Genomic DNA, 24743 nt, shown 5'->3' on the forward strand with positions numbered 1-24743 from the left:
ACGTTTTCTTGAACTACTTTTTGTGGAATTTTTTTTTTTTCTTTCTGTTTCTCTGCCCTCTCTGCTGTTCAGAGGTCGAAACTACTGGGATGGCTTTTACTCATCTTTTGTATTGTTCATCTTGTTGTCTTTTCACTCTACCAAATGAAGGGTTTCTCCAATTTTCTCTTCTAACCTGCCCACTACCAAAATTTTTCTTCATTTCTGCCAACACAGTTTCTAAGAGCTCTTTATGCTCTACATATATAAATATATATATTTTATAACATAATCTTTTAAATTAAGTCCATACTTAGTATTTTCTTAGTTTGTATCAAATGCTCTTTTCTATTCCAGGACACCACATTTCATGTTTCCTCGGGCTCTTGGCTGAGACAGCTTCTCAGATTTTCCTTGTTTTTGATGAATTTGACAGTTTTCAGGACTATTGGGTAATTCGTATAATGTCCCACACTTGGGTTTGTCTGATGTTTTTCTCGTGGATAGACTGGAATTATGTTTTTTAAGAAGACCCTAGAGGTACAGTGCCTTTTTTATAATTTAGTATCAAGGATATATACTATCAACGTATCACTGCTATGTTAAGTGGTCACCTGTCTGAGGTAGTTTGTCAGGTATCTTATTTTTTTCCCCTTTCCATACTTAACTCTTTGGCAAGAAGTTGCTAAGCCCACCAGCTTATTCTATCCTCCCCTCTGCCACTGACGGGCAGAGGACATTTATCTGCACAGGGCCATCTCCTCGGCAGCCCGCTCCCCAAACCGACTTCTAGCCGCATCCCTACAAGCGGATCACCGCAAGCAGCCGAGGCCAAGGCCCCGCCTCTCCTCCCTGCTCGCTTGCCGCCCCGCCTCCGCCTTCCAGGGGCCATCACATGCCGAGGTCTAGGACGCCGGGGCTCGCAGCTCTCCCCCGAACGGACCGGCTCCTTCCTCCTCCACGCAGTTACGTCGTTGTCAGTTTGCACCTGCAGCTGCGAGGCCTGGCTCTCCATCCAGCCGGTCCTCCGCCGCATCCCTGCTCCACGTCCGGCCACCGCGCAGGCCCCTGTTGGGGACAGCGGACTCAACAGGAGCGCTGTATCACGTCTACCGCCCCAGCCTCGGAGCGCACTGCGCAGACCCCCGGGACCAGCACCGAGCCCGCGGCTCCGCCCGCTGACCGGCAGCGGCCCGCCCCACGGCGCCATTGGCCGCGCCCGCCGGGCTCTCCGAACGCTGATTGGTTAGCGTGCGGGTCGCTCAGGCGGGACGCCGCGGCGGCGGCGGCGGCGGCGAAGCGAGCCCGACCGGAAGGGTCGAAGCGCCCGGGTGCCCCTCACACCCACTTGCGGCGGCAGCGGCGGCGGCGGCGGCAGGGCGGAGCGGGCGGGGCGACTGGTGGATCCCGGGCTAGAGCCGCCAGCGCCGCCAGTCCGCCCGCTCGCCCTCTCCCCAGGCGGCGGCGGCGGCGGCGGCGGCGGCGGCTGCAGGCGAGGTGAGCCCGGCGGCGGGCTAGGCCTGGCGGGGGCTGCTGGGGCCGCGCCCCGCGGAGGAAGGGCGGCGGGACGGCGGGACGGCCGCGCAGCTGGGGTCTGCCGTGCGGGGGGGACGCGAGCGGGTTCTGCGGGAGCTGGCGGCCCGGCCGCCGCCCCTGTCCTCCGGGGCCGCCTCAGTCACTCCCGCCCGCCTCTAACGGCGGCCCCGGGCTGTGTGCCCACTCGCTGGCCTGGCCCCGGAGGACCTGCAGCGGGGATTGCGGGTGCCGCCCCTCCCGACCCGGGGCGCACAGCTGCACACCCGCTCCGGGTGCTTGGGAGCTGGGTCTAGTCCTCGCGACCTTGGCCCTGACACTGACCCTCGCTGTCCGTCGGTTTTCCCCTCAGAAAGCGGGGAAATGCCCAACCTTTGGACAGGGTTGTTGTCACCCTCGGATGTGTGGGAAAGCGCTTGGGCCGGAGCCCATGTGCAGATGTGGAAGCTGGGCAGGATACTGCCCGGTGCGGATACAAGTGCAGGACCCCCTTCCCTTCTGCCCAGAGTCCCCCGTCCCGCTCTCCAGTGCCTCGTCATTGCTCGCTCAGTGCCCAGCAAGGCCAGAGCGAGTCCTGCCCGCCTGCTTTACCACTCCCCGCACCCGAAGCGCTTCTCCCCTATCCCCGCAATCATCTCATCAACCTTGAACGTGCAGCCCCGTCTACCCTAGCACCTTTGCACTCGCTGTTTCCGGCGCTTGGAGTTGTCTCCCGGATCTTTGCACAGCTGGCTCCTCTGGTTTCTGCCTCTGGTCAGATGTCTCATCTAACACCATGCCTTCCTTGAACACCCTTTTTCATCCTTTATTCTATCTCAGTATTTCATTTAATTTTCTTTCTAGCATTCACTCTGGGTCTATTTATTTGCCTGTTTAAATTTCTGTCTCCTACTAGGATGTAGCTTTATGAAAACAGGTAGTTGTCTGCTTTGTCCCCTGCTATTAGAAAGCACACAGTAAGTACTCAGTTGTATCAGTTCAGTGAATAAATGAGTGACCCTGCCTGCCTGTTGTCTCTGCTTTATATGTTCATTTATTGACTTCTGACTGACTTGTGAAACATGGAAGCAGATGGAAGCTTGTTCTCATTTTGTGAAACATTTTTATGTCCTTGACCCCTTTGGTAACACTTGGAACAAGCTGTGACATAAAATCTTACATTTTTATAATGTTTTAGCTCTAATTTTCTTCCACACATTCAGGACACATTCGCTGAATTCTACGTTATTTAGGTCAGGCTTTCTGCTTGGCCTTGGGGACACAAAGGCAACGGCAAAAAGTCCCTTCCTCTGGAGGGCCAGAGAACCCAGCAATGAAGGCAGACATGCAGGTGGTTAATGCCAGGACAGTGTGGTGCCTGCTGTAGTGGTGGGACTTTGCCATGGAAAGGTGGAGAAGGTGACAGGTGGTGTTGGAGTTGGGCCTTGAAAGGTGATGAGAAATTTGCCAGGCAGAGAGAGGCGCAGAAGAGGGAAAGAGCAAGGTGAAGGCAGGATCTTAGCCCAGTGTGTGGTGGGGAATCAGCCTGTAAGGCCAGGTGTAATAGAGAGGGAGTAGTGGGGACCCTGGAGAACCAGACCTCACCCAGCAGTTTTTAAAAAGTCAGAACTCTAAATTTATAACTCTACTCTCCAGATTTTTAAATTTCGGAAGTAGCTAATATAAAAAATTTTAAATACTGTGAGTCAAGCAAAATACAGACCTCTTTCAGCTTGATTGCATGTTTGTGGACCTCCAGGGCAGGTTATGTAGGAGGGAAGAGCTATTATGAGCAAAAATGTAGGTAGCCTGAGGCCAGGGGAGCTGGTTTGTCCAGGTACTCTCAATTAATTGTCACTGGAGCCCAGCAAGTGACAGCTATGAAACCCTTTTCTACAGAGGAGGAAATAGGGGCTCACAGAGTTTTAGTAGTCTGTTTCACAGCAAGCAGCTGGAAGGTGAAATTTGAACCTGAGTCTCCTCCAGATCAGTAGTGTTCTTAGCTGGGTTCCTCAGCTCTGGGTATTCTTTTTTGGCTTTTGACTTGTTCTGAGAGAACAACATCAGATCAAGATCATGTTTTCCCTCATTTAACCATTTATTTTTTCCTTCATAAGGATCCTTCAGGGTTAAAAGTAACTCTATTTTGGCAGTCTTCTCTGCAGAGATTTGATTTTCCTGAGGATTTAATTTTCAGGATTCCAGGACTTTAAGTAATTTGTTGACAGATTAAAATGTATTTATCAGGTCCCCCAAATATATGTTAAAGGGTATACTTCAATTTGTCTATTTAAAATAAACTCTTCTTAATTTTCTGGATAAAGAAAAGTGCCAGATGAAGCAATCAGTAGTGAGTAAAGCAGTTGTTTTCATGATGCATAAGGTAAAACAGCACATGTTTTTCTTAACACCGTTGTTTCTGCAGTAGGGCAGCTATTTTTGGCCAAAATATGTAGTTATACTTCACTCCTGGTTAAGGAGGTGACATTTTTACATAGTTTTCCTTAAGAATAATTAAATTTGTACTTGACCTTTTGTGATTGTGTGAACTAATTTCAACATCAGTCTTTAACTGTTTAATTATGAGGACCTTCAAACATGTATACAAAAAGAAAAAAAAATAGTGTCCAGCTACAACAGTTTCAACTGAATTGCCACTTAAGATATTTTTATTGATGCCTCAAATCCTTTCGGAAAATGTTGTGGTATAAATTAATAGATACAAAAATAACGAGCAAGAGTAGTCACTGTTTTCACATCAGAATTCATTACAGCTAAGGAAGTTTACTCAACATGTGAACGTGAAATTCAACAAATTTGATTTCATTTAATTCGTTTGGGTCTCTTGTTTTTTAGTCCTATAAAATATTCTATTCCACTCCCCCCCCAGCTAATTTTATTAGTATCTTTCTTAATATACTCTAAAATATTTCAGGAATAGTAAAAATAGATTCTAAGGCTATATGGATTACAAATGAGATAGTTCTTTTTTTTTTCTTTAAAACGAAGCATTCATATTAGCTCCCTTTATGTCAAATAGGTTCTTGCCTGTTCTGAAATTGCTTTTAAAATAACTTTCTTTAAAAAGTATGTGCATATAGATACATATACATATTTCTATCTATATATTTCTACAGAACCGTAAGCAATTTAATATGTTAGACTGTTTAAATATTCTATGTCTCAACCGATACTGTTACTAGCTTGATTTTAGCATATATAGGTTTGAGAGTACAGTCTAGGTGATAACTCCACCAGCTCTGATTCTGGAATCAAAATCTGTTTCACCATCTCTTAACTCTACTTTCAGAAACACAACTGCTATTATATGTTATGAAGCAGATGTCTTCAAAAAAGTTACTGAAACATTATCCGCTGCCACACCCTAGAATGAAAAGTAAATTCTGTGTATTGCTTCCTGTCTGTCGTGTCTTTCACTGAGGCGCTCACCCAGTAGTAGCCGTGTAATCAGCTTCAGTTCACATTTTCAGAATTCAAACATTTGTTTGGGGATTAGTAAGTAGAATGAATGTAGTAATATCTGTCCTAATGTCAGCTGACATGGAGACATTGACCTGTGCTGGGCACTGTGCCCTCCATCCTCTGAGGTTGATTCTGTGTTTATCCCCATTTTACAGATGAATGTAATCCTTTCTCCAAGGTCAGCCAGGTAAGTGGCAGACCCACTGCTCTCTGACTCTAAAGTCTTAACCTTTATATATATATAGTTGTCTTTTGTATTATGTATCACAATTAAATTTTGAATAGAAAATGTATAAACCCTAATCTGGACAGCTATTTTGACAGTTATAAGAAATATATACTCTAAATCTTAAGTTGTATACTATAATTTAGAAAAGAGTAGTACATTTTTTTTTCTTCTTACCTTTTGACCCCCATCACCTATTTCTCTTACCCCCTAACCCCTACCTTTGGCAACCACCAATCTATTTTCTGTATCTGTAAGCCTGGTTTCTTAAATTTGCTAATTTATTTTATTATATTTTATGTGTAAGGTCATACAATATTCATCTTTCTGTGTCTGATTTATTTCACTTAGCATAATGCCTTCGAAATCTATTCATGTCACAAATGGCAATATTTCTTTCTTTTTATGGCTAAATAATATTCCATTATGTACATGTATTACAGTTCTTTATCCATTCATCCATCAATGGATGCTTAGGTTACTCCATATCTTGGCTATTATGAATAATGCTGTATGAACATGGGTGTACACATATCTTTTTGAGTTAATGTTTTATTTTCTACAGATAGGTACCTGGAAGTGGAATTGCTGAATCATATGGCAATTCTTTCTTTCTTTCTTTCTTTTTTTTTTTTCCACATCCTCGCCAGCATTTGTTACTTTTTGTATTTCTGATAACAGTGATTCTAACAGGCATAAAGTGATATCTCATTGTGATTTTGATTTGCATTTCTCTGATAATTCATGATGTTGAGCATCTTTTCATGTACCTGTTGGCCATCTGGATGTCTTCTATGGGAAAATGTCTATTCAGATCTTCTGCCCGTTTTTAATTGGATTGTTTGGTTTTTTGCTGTTGAGTTATACGAGTTCTTTATATGTTTTGGATATTAGCCACTTATCAGATACAAGATTTGCAAATATTTTCTCCCATTCAGTAGCTTGTCTTTTCATTTTGTCAATAGTTTCCATTGCTGTGAGAATCTTTTTAGTTTGATGTAGTGCCATTTGTTTGTTTTTGCTTTGTTGCTTTTGCTTTTGGTGATAGATTAAAAAATCAGCGAAGACCTACGTCAGGGAGCTTACTGCCTATGTTTTCTTGTAGCAGTTTCATAGTTCAGGTCTTTAATCCATTTTGAGTTAAGTTTGTGTATGTATACAATAATGGTTGAGTTTCATTCTTTTGCCTAGGGCCGCCCCATTTTCCCAGCATCATTTATTTAAGAGACTGTCCTTTCCCTACTGCATATTCATGGCTCCTTTGTTATAAACTAATTGATCATGTACGTGTGGGTTCATTTCTGGGTTCTCTATTCTGTTCCATTGTTCAATGTCTGTTTTTATACTAATACAGTGCTGTTTTAATTACTATAGCTTAGTAACGTAGTTTGAAATCAGGGAGCATGATGTCTACAGCATTGTTCCTTTTTCTCAAGACTGCTTTGGCTGTTTGGGGTCTTTTGTGGTTCCATACAAATCTTAAGATTATTTGTTCTATTTCTATGAAAAATGCCATTGGAATTTTTGTAGCGATTGTATTGAATTCGTAGACTGCTTCGGGTAGTATGGACATTACTCAATATTGATTCTTCCAATTCACAGAATACCTTTTCATTTATTTGCATCTTCTTCAGTTTCTTTCACTAATGTAATGTCTTATAGCTTTCGGTAGACTACAGGTATTTCCTTGGTTAAATTTATTCCTAGGCATTTTATTCTTTTTGATCCAATTATAAATGGGATTTTTTTTCTTAATTTCCCTTTCTGATAGTATTTATTACTGTATACAAACAGCATATTTTTAAATACTGATTTTGTATCCTGTAAGTATACTGAATTTGTTCGTTCTAATAGTTTTGTGTGTGTGTGTGTGGAGCCTGCCCTCTGACTGCAGAATCCTGATCTAAACCTATGCATCAACCACACTGCCCTATCATGTTTATTCTCCTGCTTACCTTTGCCATTAACGAACATTTACTGGGCACTCACTGTGTAATTAGTAGGGGATTGAGAAATGAATCAGAGACATTTATGCCCTTAAGGAGCTGGCAGTAGAAGTGGAGATCAATTTGCAGTGCAATATAAACTGAACACAGGTGATGGTGGCAAAAAAAGATGCATGCCTGGCACAGTCTGAAAGGAAAGGCTGGAGAGGAAGACTTGTAGGAGAAGCAGGTGCTTGCACTAGATTTGGAAGGTTGGCCAGGAGAACAAAGAGGGAGGGAAGTCACTTGGGGCAGATGGAGCAGCGCGGGTATAGGCCAGTGTCGCGCTGGCCCCAGGTGGTTCCATGTGGCCCTAGTGCAGGCTGGGAGCCTGCAGGCTCCTCTGCTCAGGATTCAAATTTTACCTTAAGGTGGCCAGTAACTACTGAAGGAATTTAAACAGGAGAGCCATATAATCACTACGGATATTAAACAAATCTCTCTTTTAATTGCTCATTTTGAAATAGAGTCATAAGAAGTTCCAAAAATAGTATAGAGAACTCCTTGCACCCTTTGTCCAGATTCCCCCAATGGCAGCATATCTACATAACTATATACTATTATCAGAACCAGGAAAGTGGCATTGGTACAAGGTGTACTTACGGCTGTCCTTTTATTCTGTGTGGAGGTTCATATGACCACTGCCACAATCAAGATGTGGAACTAGTTCATCACCCCAAAGATCTCTGTTGTTTGACCCCTTTATAAACACACTCATGCCTCACCATCTCAAACCCTGGCAGCCTCTCATGTTCTACAGTTCTAGTTCTTTCAATAATGTTGTATAAATGGAATTATGCAGTATGGACCTTCTGCACTCGGCTTTTTCACTAAGTATAGCCCTTAAGATCCACCCAAGTTGCTGCGACTTCCAGTGGTTCATTCCCTTTTTTTGTCGATTGGTACTCCGTGGCCTGGATTCACAGCGCTGGGTTAACCATTCACCTGTTGACAGACATACGGGTAGTTTCCAGTTTTGAGCTATTACAGATATGGCTGCAATGAGCATTCGAATACAGGCTTTCATGTGGACAGATCCTGCTTTCTAAATGGTATTGTCTAATGGTCTGGAGGTTGCTGGAATGGAGGCTGGGAGAGCACTTTGGCTTTTGGCACATCCAGGGGACAGTGAGAAGGCCTTACAGAGAACCCTAGGAGATGAGCTGGAGAGGGTGTGAATGGACAGGCCAAAGGGCCCATGAGGGGTTGGTGGGGAGGAAACCTCACTGGATCCTTAGGGCCCAGCTGTGGGCAATGCAATGACCAAATCCTAGCTGTTGTCCTTTATTGTAGTATGTTCTGTCGCTTAAGGTTCAGGATGACCTCGGGCTGTTGTGGGTTCTTGATTGTCAAAGAAAGATTAAGTTGTGCTATGATATTTTTAATAAGAATTCAAGTAGGAAAAAAAGAACAGTTTGGTTAAAAACTGCCACAAGTATTGAAACAAAGAGGATAATTGTGAAAATCTGCTTTTAATCACAGTAGTTACTTTAAAGGTGGCATGACCTGGGTGTTCTGAAGCATTACTGTGATCAAAGGTTTAATTGAGTCTATGAATCATCATCATCAGAAGAAAAAGTGTCTAGGGGCGAGGTGAAGCCAGCAGCCTAAAACATGAAGGCCCGCGTTTTTCTGGCTTGATCCTGGCCAGTGCTGGTCATGTCATTCTACTTCCTAAATAAAATCAGAACTATAGAGTGGTGTTCTTGGGAAAAAACATGAACGCGCGCCTATGTTCATATCCCGGCTGTGCACCTTCCCAGCTCTCAGGCTGTTTCCCATTGGCAGAGTGGCGTAGCACTGCACCCCTCAAAGGCTGCCAGGGGAGCTCATAACTGTGGAGCTCAGAGCCTGGCCACTCTCCCACCTCCACTCTCATTTGTCTCAAACCCATTTTCTCCACAAGTGTTACAGTGACCATTCCATAGCTTTTTATTTAAAAATGTTTGTTTAAATAGTTTTTTTTTTAATGTAAAATATGTGTGTGGCTACAAAAAGAAAAACCAGAATAGAAAGTAATAATGGGAAGAGTGAAAGTCTCATTTCCCAGTTCCTCCGCACTTGCTAGCATATTGTGTGTGTTTCTCCATGGATTGACATTTACCACGTGTACTCGCCTTTAATTCCTTTACATATTTTAGCTTTGTTTCCTTTACTTATTTTAGCCATCTTTCCATATCAATACATGACATCCCTGCATTGTTTTTAATAGCTTTATTGTACTTTTATGCCATAATTTGTTCAGTTATTCCAAGTGTACATATTAGCTTATTCCTGATCTTTTGCCTGTTACAAGAAGTGCTATGAACATATTCGAACAAATGTTTTTGAATATTTGTATACTTACATATGTCAGATACATTTGTAGAATTGTAGTTGCCAGGGTAGGAGTCATGTGCATTTGAAATTTTCATTAGATATTACCAATTTTCCTTCCAACAGTGTTTAACCTATTTACCATTCTCATCAGCACATATGAAGTATCTGTTTACTCATACCTGGGTTGATACTATGAATAAACTTGCATTCAGGTCTTGCCTCCTCCAAGAAGCCTTACAGTATAGCCACCCCTCACTCTCCCGCTCCTTCCACTTGTTCACTTGCTTCTCCTGGGCACCACTCTGCTGGGCTCCTGCCATGCAGCCTGTGCATACCCCTAGGACACTTCTGATGTGGGTGATATTTATGCCGTTGACAGTTTGAGAGAAGGGACTGTCTGGTTAGTGCTCTGTGTGGACAGCCTGTACCTCCTGCTTGTCACACAGGAGGCCTTCAAGAAATGTTTGCTGGGAGAGCTCGATGGATGGTTGCCAACATCCCCACAGTACTGGGGCTGTATGCTCTCCACTGTCCTTTCCACTTTAAAATTTGAGTACTATGTAAAGCTGTAGTCAGAGCAACTTTTTCTTAATTTAGAAAAAATAACCAGAGATTTAATATTAGATTTATAATACCTAAATTGCTTATATAGAATAATACTTGATTTGGAGAGGTTTTTTTTTTTTTAATGCATTTCCTACTCTAGGCTGTAAACAGGTAAGAATATTCCTCCCTCCAGTATTTATAGAGTGGGTAGAATTTACCCCCATATCTGGGGGTGTCTACAGGAGTCTCCAGTCTTAGAGAAAGATTTTAGACAAGAGCCTTCCATTCGGCAGGCATTCACAAAGCAGCTGGGAAGTGGGGAGGGCTCTTCAGCAGAGCCGTGCACACTGGATTTAAAGGGCCTCAGGAGCAGACTGTGTCCCTAGGGCTTTTCAGTGGCTCCTTGAGGGACCTTGGACCTTTCCTTAAGTTGATGAAGTGATGTGGTAGGGCCTTTTCTGCTTCTGAGGAGCTTGGGGCCTGAGGGCATCTGGCCCCACTGCTGGGAGCCCAGTGAGGGGCGTGAAGGCAGTGACCACACCTTCAGTGTGTTATAATGGGGTTGCCTGCACCTTCAGTGTAATAGGGTTGCATGGCAGAGTCTTATACTTCCCAATTTGTACAGTTTTCTGAAACCCAGTTGAGACCCAGTTGGTTGAAATACCATCACAGCAGAGTCAGTTTCATTAGTAATGAAATCACTTGCTTTCTCAGGTTGCCCTGAGGGTCTTTCTCTTGCTCCCATGAAGCCCAATCTTGACAGAGAGGGTGGCTTTGACAGGTTCTCTCTTAGGTGATTTATTTTGCTGCCTAATGAGGGCAACTTATTTTAATTTTAAAATTATTTTAAGTCTTGAGTTGAAATTATATTAATAATTCTCAAACCTAATAATATCACGTATTCTTCAAATTCACAAAAGCTAACTGAATATTGTAATGGTCAGAGTATAGGTCACATCAGCTATAGCAGAGAGAGTTCCAACCCTGCTTAGCAAGGTTGAGATTAATTTGTGCCAATCTCAGCGTAGGCAGGTGGACCAGAATGGGGGGCATCTCTGTGCCACCTGGTCATTCAGGACTCCGGCTGGTGGGCAGCTGTACCATGTTCAGCATGTGACTTCCATCTCTGGGTCTGTGACAGCTGATCTGCCAGCCAGCAGTAAAGGAGGATTGGATAGCAAGCAGCTTTCTGTAAAAAAAAGAAAAAAAGAAAAGAAAAAGATCTGGAAGTAGCATACATTCCTTCTGCTTACATCTCACTAGCCAAAAGTTAGTCATCTGGCGACACCTGGCTACTAGGAAAGGCAGGGGTCCTGGAGTATATCAGGAGCCTGTGCCTGTCATTCTGCTTGTCCCTTAGGCACTCCAGACCCACCTGTCCATAGCCAGACTTGCTGACTTCACTTGGATCACCTGCCCCCCTCCACCTGCTATACCCTCATTTCTCCTGGTCACCTCTCTGGGCAGCAAGTCACACACATTCTTCCAAACCATGCACGTACTGTCCCCCACCTGCTGTGGACCAGTCGTTTTTGCCAGGTCTCCCTGTCTTGCCCACTCACATCCATCCCTTTCTCAGCTTCTGGAATGAGCTCTCTGAAAGGTGGTCAGAGCACACCCGTATGTGCATGATGGCTCCACAGCCCTCAGGCCCATGGTGATCTGGCCTTGTTTTTTCCATTTTGCCTCTTTTCCTCATTACCCAGCAAAACTAAGTCTCAGATAATTGGTCATGCTCAGAGGTGCCTCCAGTTCTCTGCACACGCCATTTCTCTTCCCCGCACCCTAAACCTCCATTCCTCTGGGTTTAGGACTCTCCTGGCCTCAAGTCTTTTCCTGAGTCTGTCCACAGTGTGCACTCACTGTAAACTTGCTGAGGACAGCTGTTCTGGCACAGGACCTCACCCACAGCAGTGCTCAGGACATGCTTTATGAATGATAAGCATTGCCGATGGTAGTGGCTACCTGCCTTTTTGCTGAGTCTGTCTCTGATACTTTGCATTTATACCCCACTAGCCCAGCTGAGCACTATGTCTGAGCACAGTTAGCTTGAGCTCTGTGCCTCTACTGTGTCTGGAAAAATAGGGCAGATGCCACCTCCTCCAGGAAGATTTCCTTGTCTTCTATACTCCATGGGTAGGACCTCTTTTGCCCTTTGACTCTGTTTCCATTTTGCTATGGCCCTTACCTCATTGTAACTTGTATTACAATTTAGATAGCGGACACATTCTTCACACTTCTCCAAAGAGTGGACTATATGCTGCTTCAAGACCAGTTCCTAGCTGATACTGAGATATCTCCTATAGTACTTGTCACTTTCTTGTAGAAAAGCATCCCATAAATGTTGAGTGGAATTGTCTGTAAGTAAATTAATCTTTATAAAAGGATATTCTTTCAGATGTCAGTAAAATGGAGCAGCATTATTAAGAAATCATTAGATACTATATTATGGGTGAGGTCAGCAAGTCTTTTGAGTGTTCCCTCTGTCCCAGGGGCCACGCCCTCTCTGTCCTCCTGTCCTGGGAGTGCGGGATTCCAGGCCAAGCAAGGCAGACCCACCCCCGCCCTCTTGAAGCATAGAGTGCCCTCCTCACAGCACTGTGGCTTGGCCAGGCCATTTGCTTATACTGTAACATGCAGCTGATCTTCCTACTGTGGTGTGGTGAGCAGTGTGTCAGTTCACCTCGTGCAGTGCTGGCCTTCGGAGGCACTCCCTAACTGGGGTTCATGGCTGTCCATCACAACAGCTGGTGCTACTAACAGCTGCGTACACCCACTACTCTAGGAACTGTAAAAACACATGAAGCAGTGGTCAGTTGGAGAAACTATTCATTTGATGTAAATTATTTGCTTAGGTTTGTTATCAATCACTTTATTCCCATGTTTAATGGAAATCTTAGACACCATTGTGTCGAAATACACATCATTATGCCAAAAAAACTCGGTAGACATTAAATATAAGAACAAACAGGCAGGAATTTGCTGATGGTATAGAATAAAATTCAAATTCCATGGGTTTTTTATTTTTTTTCCAAATTCTGTGTTTTTAAACAGTATAGAATGTTTGGCTATATGATTTTATCATTGACTTTTTAGTTGTTTTTTTTTTTTAAAGATCAACATAAATAGCTTACTGACTTTTCAATAAACACTGTCTGACAAGAGACAAGGAACCCAGTAAATAAGCATAGCTACCTGCCAATTTTGTGTACAAAGTCATGCGGGCTTCTGGAGAGCAGGTGGGCTACTCCAGGGCTTCCATGTTGTGCCCATAAGTGAAGATTGTGGCATCTGTGCTGTCAGCTATAGTTTGCAACAGTTCTGCATCTGTGATGTCTGTGTTGAAGCCTCCTGGCGATGTGGGACCACTCTCAAGAGGCAAGAGCATGGCTGTGGGCATGCATGGCACACCCGTGTCACCAGGCCTCCAACAGCCTGTTGTTCTTTAACTTTCCCCTTTCCCATCACTTTGGTGTAGGACTTTCTTTCTGGTTCATCACTTTAACCTGCATTTGAGAACTTAGCAGAAGACTAGTCCGTTTGTTTTTCTGCAGGAACTGTAGACATGACTATTTGAAACAGTGCCTCCTCTCTGGTTGAGACAGCTCAGTGTAAGCTGATCTCACAGGAAGCAAGCTGATGAGAATCATGTAACATAGTCATAACTAGTAAAAATGTACGATATCTTTTCTCCAAAAGTGGTTATTAAGTCCATAAAATGTCATGCATGGCTTCAAATTTCCTTCCTTTCATAATAGGCTCGTCTCGCCAAAATGTCTTCACATTTCCCGCATGCTGCTTCCACTTGATCAAACTGGGTCTATCAACTTATAGCCACATTGTCTTATATAGATCTGAAACACAATTAGGCTACAAATGTGTGTATAATTTCAGTAAGGATGCATATTCATTCTTTTTTTCTTTTAAGGAATCTGACAACCGTACCAGCCTTTGGAACATTACATGACACTACATCATGAGTGACAGTAAATGTGATAGTCAGTTTTACAGTGTGCAAGTGGCAGACTCAACTTTCACTGTCCTAAAACGTTACCAGCAGTTGAAACCGATTGGCTCTGGAGCCCAAGGAATTGTTTGGTAAGTACAGTCTGTTTCAGTAGTGTGGATTGAATGGTTTTTATGATAAAAACTAAATAAAACTAAATCATCAGATTTTAAAAACACTGATGATGAAAATACTCATTTCTTTGCTGTAGGTTTATGAGCTAAATTGAATCAACAGCTTGCTCTAGTTATATGTAGTCAGATTGCAGGATATAAACGCAAATTCTTAGAATACTGCATAAATTTGAATAGGTAGCAGTTTTTCTTTTTTTTTCCCTTTTTCTTTTCTTTTTTTTTTTTTCATTCCCCTTGTCATTATGATATTAGAGTAATAGGTATGACAGTGAGTTTTAACAGAAATTTGGAGTTTTATTCATTTCTTCATCCTGGCCACCCTTCCCCCTCCCCCCTTTTATTCCCAATCACTCCTATTCATTTCTAGGCGCCGTCATTGCAGTGCCTTGCCCTTCATTGGCAGGATGAGGCCAGTCAGTGGCATTATCACCCCATGGATTAACCAGGAAGGGATGCTGTGTGAGGGGTTGGGCTGGCCGTCTCTTCCTTGGTGTCTCACTGCAACTATGTGTCCAGCCCAGGACGTCAGAACCGTTGGTCTGACCCTGAACCTTAGTCTCTTGCATGGTAAGACAGTCAGCTACCACGGCATCACTGGCAAGCTAAAGGTAAAGTTTTCACATGTTTTCTGGACTACAGTTATCAGCACTTCCCAAACTTCTATCCCTTAGATTTCTGGGCAGAACTTTGTTTTCTTCTGTTGGTCAATAAAAACAAGTTTGTCTTTGTATCTAAGAGACCCCGTGATGAACCTAAACATCCAGTATTTACAGCTGGTAGGCAGAGGGGGTTCAAGATGAAAGAGAAATCTCGGGTATTCTGGGAAGAGGGTTTCTGTTCCTTAGAGAATCTTCACCAGCATTTGTAACTGTAGCCTAGATGGCTGGAGGCCCTGGGAGCTAAAAGGAAGTGGCAGTTCAGAGCTTCCTGGGCAAACTGATGTGGGAAAGGGGCAGTTTGGAAGGGATGCCCAGTTCGTGTCTAAAATAGTGGTGATCCAACTCTTCCACATGATAACACTTAGTTATAAAGTCAATGGTTGCTTCATATTAGGACTCTTCGATGTTAATAAAAAGTTCTAGAAAATAAAACATTCTTTTGATTTAAAGTCCATCCCTTATTTAGAATTGGATGGTAATTTGACAGGTACTTCTACAAAACTGATATCAAGGACATTTAATGTAATACCCATATTAAGGGGCTAACTGGAAGTTCATAATTAATTGTAAAGCAGAAGGCTGGATAAAGGATAGGTGGTTAAAATTAATGACATTTTTATAGCATGCTAAATAAAATCACATGCTACTTTATAACATACTGTTTTGCAGAGATTTGATTTCCAATTTGCATATGCTATTTCTCATTTTTATTTTTTAAAGAAATGTTTAATGAAACTGTTCATCATGGCTGTGTATTTCTCATTTTAAAATTCTACTTTTGAAATATGTTCTTAACATGCCATTACAAACCAAACCTCTGGTAAAAGCAGTGGTATAATTATAGGATGCTAAGTTTGGAAGTTTTTAAAAAATTTAAAAACTGAGAGTCCAGAAATACACTTATATATTTATGGCCCATTGAGTTTTAAAATGGGCACTGAGATTATTCAATGGAGAAAGAGCAGTCTCTTCAAGAAGTTGTTCTGGGACAACTGGACACCCACCTGCAAAAGAAGGAAGTTGGACTCCTACCCTACTTCATGTAAGAAATTAACTCAAAATGGATCAATTGTCTAAATATAAGAGCTAAAACCATAAAACTCTTAGAAGAAAACATAGGAGGGAAGCTTCATGACTTTGGATCCTCAGAAATGACACCAAAAGCATGAGCAACAGAAGAAAAGAATTGGACTTCTGCAAATTATGCATCAAAGGACACTAGTAAGAAAGTGCAAAAACCTACAAAAAGGGAGAATATTTGCAAATAATATATCTGATAAGTGTCTAGTGGCCAGAATATATAAAGCACTCTTACAGCTGAACAGCAAACACCAAATTTCAATAAAACAGGCAAAGGATTTATAGAGATATTTTCCCGAAGAAGATACACAAATGGCCAACAAACACACGAAAAGATCCTTAGCATTAGCCATCCAGGAAATGACTGTGCCATTTTACATCCTCACCCGCAGTGTACAAGGATTCTCATTTCTTCACATCCTTGTCAGCATTTGTTATTTTCAGTTTTAATTATGGTCATCCTAGTGGGTGTGAAGTGGTACCTCATTATGGTTTCGCAGTGACATTTCCCGAAAGACTAATGCTGAGGGTCTTTTCACGCATTTGTTGGCCATTCGTATATCTTCTTTGGGGAACTGTCTCATTGATGGTTCCTTGACAAGTTAAACATAGAATTGCCATATAACCCATTGAATACTCCTAGATATATACCCAAAAGAATTAAAAACAGATGTTCAAACAAAGGCTTATACACAGATGTTTATAGCACTATTTGCAATAGCCAAAAGGTCGAAACAGCCCAAATGGCCATCAGTGGATGAATGGATACACAAATTGTGTAGTGTGCATATGTCGAGTATTATTCATCAAAAGGAATGAAGCACTGATAGTTACTACAGCATGGATGATCCTCAAAAACATTATGCTAAAGGACGTGAAAGCCAGACATGAAAGGGAATATATCATGAGTCCATTTGTATGAAATATCCAAAGAAGGTAAATCCAGAGAAATGGATGTAGATTGGTGGTTAATGGGCAAGGGGAAAGCAAGAAGGAATGGGGAGCAACTCCTTTTGGGGTGATAAATCTTATGGAATTACATAAACATGACTACACAACATTATAAATATTAAATACCACTGAATTGTTCACTTAAAATGGTTAATTTTCTGCTTATGTGAATCTCACCTCAATAAAAATTTTTTTGAAAAAAGTGAACTGGAAAATGCCTTAAAGCAGGGGTCCCCAACCCCCGGGTCACATTCTGGTACTGGTTTGTGGCCTGTTAGGAACTGGGCCACACAGCAGGAGGTAAGCAGCAGGTGAGCGAGCAAAGCTTCAGCTGTATTTGCATCTGCTTCCCAGCACCAGCATCAATGCTTCAGCTCCACCTCACATCATCAGGCATTAGATTCTCATAGGAGCACTGGTCCCTGGTGCCAAAAAGATTGGGGACAGCTGCCTTAAACTAAGGATATTTGTCATTCTTAATAATTATTTAACTGCTAATGCTGTAGTATTGTGTATAATGATATTTTCATGTTATATTATTCATAAAATATGTCGTAATTTTCTTATAGCTTAAGTTGTATATTGACATCATCTTAACAGTAATTTCACTTCTCTTAATATTTTCATTTAAATAATATTATGACAATTTGATTAATATTTGTAGGTGCAGCTTTCATCTCACATACAGAAAGGTAGGAAGAAAGAGTATATAGAGGCTAAAATTTTAGCACTGTCATAATCTCATCTCTTGCAAATCCCCATTTCAATAGCCTGAGTTTTGATTCTAAGGAAAGGTCAATAACTGGGTTTTGCTCTTTTCTGCTCAAGAAGTCATTGCTTTGAACTGATTAAAGCAGCTCTTCATGAGCCCTCTCATAGCTGACAGTCATGATCTTACTCATTACTAAATGAAAATCATTTTATTTGGTTAACTTTACTGGGTGCATGGAAAAGGGGATTAGTTACTTAATGCAGATTATTGAGATTTCCTTTTAAAAATGTTTTGTGCAATTGTGAAAATTATTCTTAGACTCCCAGGATGTTTCATCTTTTGGCCTTTAGGCAAAGCACCACCACAGGAAGTAGTCCTAGATGGTTGGAGACCTGGTTTGCTTTGTTGCTGCTTTCTCCCAGAGCCTGTGCAGGCTCTGAGGAGCTGGGTGACTGCTTCTTGCCTGCCTTCGAAGCCAAGGTTTTGTGGACCAGCTGAGCTGCTGCAGTCGGGGTGCTGGGAGTGGGAGTCCTTGGGTTGACGGGGGAGAAACCTTTCCCATGATACTCTCCCCACATGTCTTCTGAGGACTTTTTCTTAGCTCTGTTTTGCATAGCATCTTGGACACTATGTTTTTTAAGGTCTTCAAAAGAAAAGTGTTCTGTGCATAGTGCAAGGAGAGGGTCTGTGACCTCATCCTGCTGTTTGGATTGAGCAAGAAACTGTGATTGGCATCAGTCAGACCCCTTTCTGCCCCATCAGTGACAAAATGGCCTGAGTGTCCCCACTATCAAACCCTAACTTCTAGATTACCTGTTCTCTCCAGCAGTGACTCCATCCCTGCAGATACAGCAGGTTCTTCTTGACGCCTGTCACTTGTGCCCCCACTGTATCTCCTAGTTGGATTCTCCTCTGAAACCCCCCAGTATGGGTTGAGATACTATCCCTAGTCTTCCAAGACTTACTATGAAACGTCCCCCAGATAATCTCAGCTCACACTTGGAACAGAGTCTCCTCTCAGATGAACCAAATGCTTGATTCTCACTCACACACACACACACACACACACACGCACACACACTGCAGAACTGTGAGATAATAAATGTGTTTTTAAACCAGTATATTTGTGGTAATCTGTTAAAGCAGCAATCGGAAAGTAACACAGGAGGCATGTGTGTTTTTACATTTTTGAAAAATAAGATATAACAGCAGTAGTACATGGTTTATAAAACTTGTTAATCATCAATTTAAATTTTATAAAAACATAGGACAGGTGTGCAGGTAAACCAAAGTGCAGGCATTGATATAGAATTAAATGGAAGAGCCAGGATCAGAATAAAATATTTTGACTCCTAATTTTGAACTGTTTTTACAAGTGTCTTTATTTGTTTCTATTTTTGTTGTTTTTAAAAAATGTTAGTAAAATTAATTAGGAAGTAAGTTTTAAAATGTTTATTATTTTGAAATATTCATAAATATCAGCAAGTCATATAGTCAAATTAAGTAATTGCAAGATTTTGAAGCTCTAGTTAGGAAAATGTGTATACATTTCTTTTATACACACACACACACATTCAGTTTTTCTTTTAAAATGTCAAGTTGTTTAACCAAAAATAATAAAGATTATTTATTTTAGAAAACAGTGCTATGAAGTGTTGAACTTAAAAAAAAAAAGTGTTTAATCTTAGATCTGGCAGCACTTAGAAGTGACAGTTACAACCTTAACGTGAAATGAGTGATGCAGCTCTTATTCCTTTTTGCTTCTTCTAAGTTCTGCACAAGCAGGAATGTTGGCCTGTTCTTACACTGTTTTATTTTCTCTGTATTAGTATAACTAAATAAAGAAATAATCCACATAAAGTTTCTGTGATAAAGAAGGTGTATGGTGTAAGGTGTAAGGCATAGGAGGGCTGTAATTCAGGAGACTTGAGTTCTAAATCCAGCTGTGATCCTCATAGCAGAAGTTCTTTGCAACCTTGGGCAAATCATGTGTTGTTACGGCCTTAATAATTTCACCTCTAAAATGAGTGGTTTAGAACTTCCGATTTAAGATGATAAAGAGAACAGGAGGAAGAGAGTAATCAGTGGATGCGAGCTTTTAACAAGTTTCGCAAATATAAAAAAGTAATTGAACACTTGATGCAGATAAAACAGAATAGAGGAATTGAGAATAAGTGGATGAGACATTTGCAACAAGGAAGAGAACCTATCTGTAGTAGAACCCTAAAGGGGCTGTGTGTATAGAGATGACTGATACAGAGAATGAAGATGAGATGGGTGGCTAGAAATATGAGTGTTAATTAAAAGTATGTCTATGGCACAATTGTGCCAATTGGCTCCCAACATTCCCACCCCACCCCCATGTTCAGCATTTGCCCCTAGAGAGTGAGTGGGCGAGTGAAGAATTATTAGGCCAGGATTCATGGAAGGACAAAAGTCTAATGAGGGGAGCCCAGGATTTGGGGCTGCCTTTCCCTTGAGGGCATTTGAAAATACTGCACAGCTGAGAGATTGAGCAGTGCTCTTTGGACTTCCTTGTGGGGCTAGGAGATAGGATTTGAGTCCAGGGCCTTCCAAAGGGGCCTAGTGAACTTCCTTTGCTTTGAGTTGGGTCCAGTAAAGGGCTGTATTCTAGAAGCAAGAATGAACTGGAGAGATCAAGGCCCTTGTAGGTACTGCCACTCAGCTTCAAAACATCTCATTTTGCTGAACTTGAACTTGAGATGAACCCAAACTTCTAGTGCCCCCAGACACCTAGCAGAAGTATAAGTAAATTCTCTCTGGAGGAAGGTAGTATCCTATCAAACTATCTAGAAATAGTTTGATATCCAGTATCAAACAGATGGCAAACAGTTTTGTAAGTGTGGGCTCCAGCACACAATAAAAAATAATCACACAAGGAGATTAGACAACACACAAAATCCAGCACATAAAAACAAGAGAAAAGAAATGATTCACAAGGGTTATTGGCATTATTGGATCTAAACTTTGAATTAGCTATGATGTTATGTTTGGGATGGTAAAAGGCAAGATGAAAATTTTTTGATGGAAAGATGAAAACTTAAAAAAATAATAGAAATTCTAGAACTGCAAAATATAGTAATCCAACTATGAAGTTAATGGATGGGTTTCACAGCATATTAGATATAACTGAAGAGAGAATTAGGGATCTGAAAGACATTAGAAAAAATATTCAGAACGAAGCCTGATGAGACAAAAGGGTAGAAAAATACAGAGAGGGATGTATTAGTGTTTCTATTGCTGCATTACAAATTACCACAAATTTAGTGGGTTAAAACAATACCTATTTATAATCTCATAGTCTTCTAGATCAGAAAACTGGGTAGGTTTGCCCAGGTTCGCTCTTAGCATCAGAAAGGCTATAAACAAGATGTAAGCTGTATTGGGTTCTTATCTGGAGGCTCTGGGAAAGAATTTGCTCCCAAGTGCTTTCAGGTTGATGGCAGAACCTGTTCCTTGCAGCTGTAGGTCTGAAATCCCCATTCCCTTGCTCTCTGTCAGCCAGGGGCCGCTCAGCTCCTAGAGGACCCTACATGCCTCCTCACGTGACCATGCATCTTAAAGGCAGTGATGTCTCATCTAGTCCTTCTCAGAATTCAAATCTCTGACTTTCCCTTTTCATACCTGCCAGATCAAACTCTGCTTCTCAAGGGCTCTTGTGATTAAATTAGCCCCTCATCTATCTTTTGTTAAATTAATGAGTATGTTTAGCCTCAATATATAGGGTCAACATACAAAAAAAAAAAGTCTAGAAATTAGTAGAAAGAAACGAATCACTTTGGGAAATAGTTTGGTGTAATCTACTAAAATAAAATATATGTAGTCCCACTGTTAGCTATGTACTCATTAGAAGTGCCTGCATAGGGGACCCAGAGCCATGTACAAAACTGTTTATAACTGCGTTTTTTTCATAATTGCTGCAAACTGAAAACAACCAAAGTATCGATCAAGGTTACATCAAAAGAATATTACAGCCAATACACAGAATGAACCATAGCTACGCAAAGCAACAACTGATGAATCTCACAAAAATTATGTTGAGTGAGAGAAGTCCGACAGATAATTTCAAAAACCAGGCAAAAATAAACTGTAGGTGGGTGGGACTTAAAGATGCATGTTAAGCTGGTAGAAACACAGAAGTGATTATCAGCAAAGTCAGAGTCAGAGAGAGAGAGGGACAGTTATTAGTAGGTGTGGGGCCCTTTGGAGATGCTGATAAAACATGCTTTTTGTGCTAAATCATTGAGCCAAGGGAAAGGGAGCAAAGGCATGACTGTTAGGCATAAGTATTGTTAGAGTTACGAGAGAAAGTTAATTTTGGACTTGGAAAACAAATTATCAGTTAAGAGTGAAGGCAGAGAAAGCTCACCTTATCCCCCATGCACTTTTTCTGAGGAAATTCCTTGAGGATACACAATAAGAAAGAGAATATGTGACACAATTAACAGTGGAGGCTAATGAAAAAAAGTGTCAGGCTGTTGGCTGTGCAGCAGGCCTTGAAAGAAGCTCCGAGAAACATCTTCAAAAAGAATGGAATAGATTCCAAATAATAGATGTGAGGTAGGAAGTACTGACAATAGGCTTAAAAGACATATATTTTCCTTCTCTTACTAAGGGCAAAATGTGTATTAGAAACTTTGGTGGAAAAGCTAGAAAAAGTCATGATCTAAGTATAAAACAAATTTAGAAGGACATGCTGTTTGATACTGGAAACAGTCTCATTCTCTTCGGAGTGGTAACAAGAGTCACGTGATCTTCAGAAAATGAAATACAATCCCAGCTCTGCAATCAGCAGTATTTACATGCACACATACATAAACTCTGTGTCTTGATTTTCAACTTTTAGTCACATCCTAAATAAGAAACACAGAAGTCTTGATTGTAGACATCAAGTAGGCATGTTATCAAGCTTGAACGTTTAAGATAAGTTTGGAGGAGAGAGTAGAAAGCTGGAGGAAAAAGGACATGGAATTTAATGATCTCATTTTGCTAGGGAATTGAGAGGATCCTTTGGAAGTTGACAGAACAGAAGTTTAAGCATATTATTGAAAGTTACACAGGTTACTAAGGGAAAAGTTAAAAATAACATGAGAACCAAAAACTGGGAGTTGGGGTTTCAAGTGAGTGACTAAATCCTCAGTTTTTATAATGATTAGTAAGTAGGTAATTTCAAAACTTGATAAATGAGGAAATGGCGATGAAAGTATATTCTTTGGAGTTGAGAAATGACTCCAAGAAGTGAAACTAGGAATGACTGAAGGTAGTACCCCTGGAGTGGGAACTAGAAGAGGAAGCATGTGTCTGCTCAGATGCTCAGAATTGGTCTATTTGGCTTATTTTGGACACAAACAGTTGAGACCAAAACAGGTGTGTCCCAAATTCTTGAAGCTGAGAAATATATATATATATATATATATGTACAAATACATATGTACATTAATTAATGATTTATTTCACAAATAGATTTTAACATTTTATCACTTTATGAATGGTGCATTTGCACATGGGCATGTGAATTTACATATGTACAAACATGTACACATATGTAAACTGAATTAGATAAAAAATAATTTCAAAGTGACGTGAAGTTTCTTACCATTCTGAACCCAATGTTACAGCAGACAGTCTTCAATTAAGAGCAGGTTGAAGTAAATTGGAGTTGTTTGGCCAAAAAAAACCATTCACAGAAGTGAATAAGTATAAACCATAAACCATGTTATAAACTGAATAGGATAAAGAAATAGAAAATATATTTCAAATGGTACTTCGGTTTTCAGGTGGCCTTTAGCGATTTTTAACCCATGACACCCAGCCAAAAGATATAACACAAGTGGTATTGTTAGTACGAGTTTGAAATTAGTACAAAATGCACAATCAGGCTACTTCGTTTTTCTTATTTTCTGAAGGAAAATGAACCATAAATTTCAACTGGGAACTTGAGATCTGGAAACAAAGGCTCTAGAAGATGCTATTCTTACTTTAATAGTATGAGGCACTATTTCTAGTAGAATTTTATATATAGCAATTGCTTACATTAGAAATTTTGTATCTTGGGATTTACTATGAGCTGAGATTTTGGCTTCTGTTTTCTTTTTAGATTTTTTTCATCTGGGAAAAACACAATCAATCAAAACTTAGATTTATTATATTCTTCCATGACTTCAACCATTTCTTCCGCTCGAAAATATATTTTATTCTGTGATAACCAGTGATTTTTTTTTCAACTTACTGGTATATTTAAACTGAAGATATCACTTCTTGACTGGTCTTAACATGCTTTGTATTAAATTATTTGGTTCTGAACATAATAATCTCAACTAATATAATGAGAGATCACCGTGCAAAGGATTGCTGAACCCTATCCCAACTGTGGCTGTCATGTCTGCACCTCTGCAAAAGTGCCAGCACATCCTGCACTCTTGGCCAGCTCCCCTGGCTCTTGCACCTGAAGTGTAGACAAGCAGAAAGATCTTTCCGTGTTTCTTACTCATTAAAAAGATAATACACTGACCGTACATTATACATTTCCCAAAATCATTCTGATGTGTTCCTTATTATATTTCCTAATCACAGTGCTGCTTTCGATACCGTTCTTGGAATAAATGTTGCAGTCAAGAAACTAAGTCGGCCTTTTCAGAATCAAACTCATGCAAAGAGAGCCTATCGTGAACTTGTCCTCCTAAAATGTGTCAATCATAAAAATGTAAGTTATGTCTGTGCCTCCTCTGTAAACTTGAGTGTTGTCAGCGATGTGATAATTTTCTGAGTCACACTGAGTTTAGGCCTAGGGTAAACTGGTGATAAAAATAGCCATTTAAATGGTTATATTTTATTGATAAAATTCTTATCAACATTGGGGAAATCAAAGTCAGCAGGAAGCATCATGGTCCATAGGAAGCGAGGTCACTCAGTGGGGACAGGAGTGTCAACCTGTAGCCATTGGTTTTCACTATTTCTGTTTGTATAAAATGGCAACAGTAGCAACCTAACAAATAGAAACAACTGAATATTTTTTTAGAAAAACACTGCTCTATAAATAACTTTTTACCTTGTAATACAGACATTTCAGTTTTAAATACATGTTATTAGATGACGTTATAGTCAAGATAGCTGTACTTGGCATCTTTGCA

At 40.9% G+C, this 24743-nt stretch overlaps 1 protein-coding gene across 5 annotated transcripts in view; it reads left to right on the top strand.

Moving 5' to 3' along the window:
- Nucleotides 1-1306: 1306 nt before the first annotated feature.
- The window catches only part of MAPK9 (mitogen-activated protein kinase 9), a 48485-nt gene continuing 25048 nt past the window's right edge, over nt 1307-24743 (top strand). Inside the window, exons 1-3 of one of the 5 annotated variants that reach the window (XM_016147760.2) lie at nt 1307-1476; nt 13979-14148; nt 24187-24316. In XM_016147760.2, the coding sequence (XP_016003246.1) occupies nt 14027-14148; nt 24187-24316 (252 nt within the window). In that variant the 5' untranslated portion in view covers nt 1307-1476; nt 13979-14026. Of the gene's footprint in view, nt 1477-13978; nt 14149-14557; nt 14799-24186; nt 24317-24743 lie in introns of those variants that run through there. The other 4 variants (XM_016147758.2, XM_016147759.2, XM_016147756.2 and 1 more) reach the window with 4 other exon arrangements.

Source organism: Rousettus aegyptiacus, unplaced genomic scaffold (assembly GCF_014176215.1).
Source record: "Rousettus aegyptiacus isolate mRouAeg1 unplaced genomic scaffold, mRouAeg1.p scaffold_m13_p_7, whole genome shotgun sequence".
NCBI lineage: Eukaryota > Metazoa > Chordata > Mammalia > Chiroptera > Pteropodidae > Rousettus > Rousettus aegyptiacus.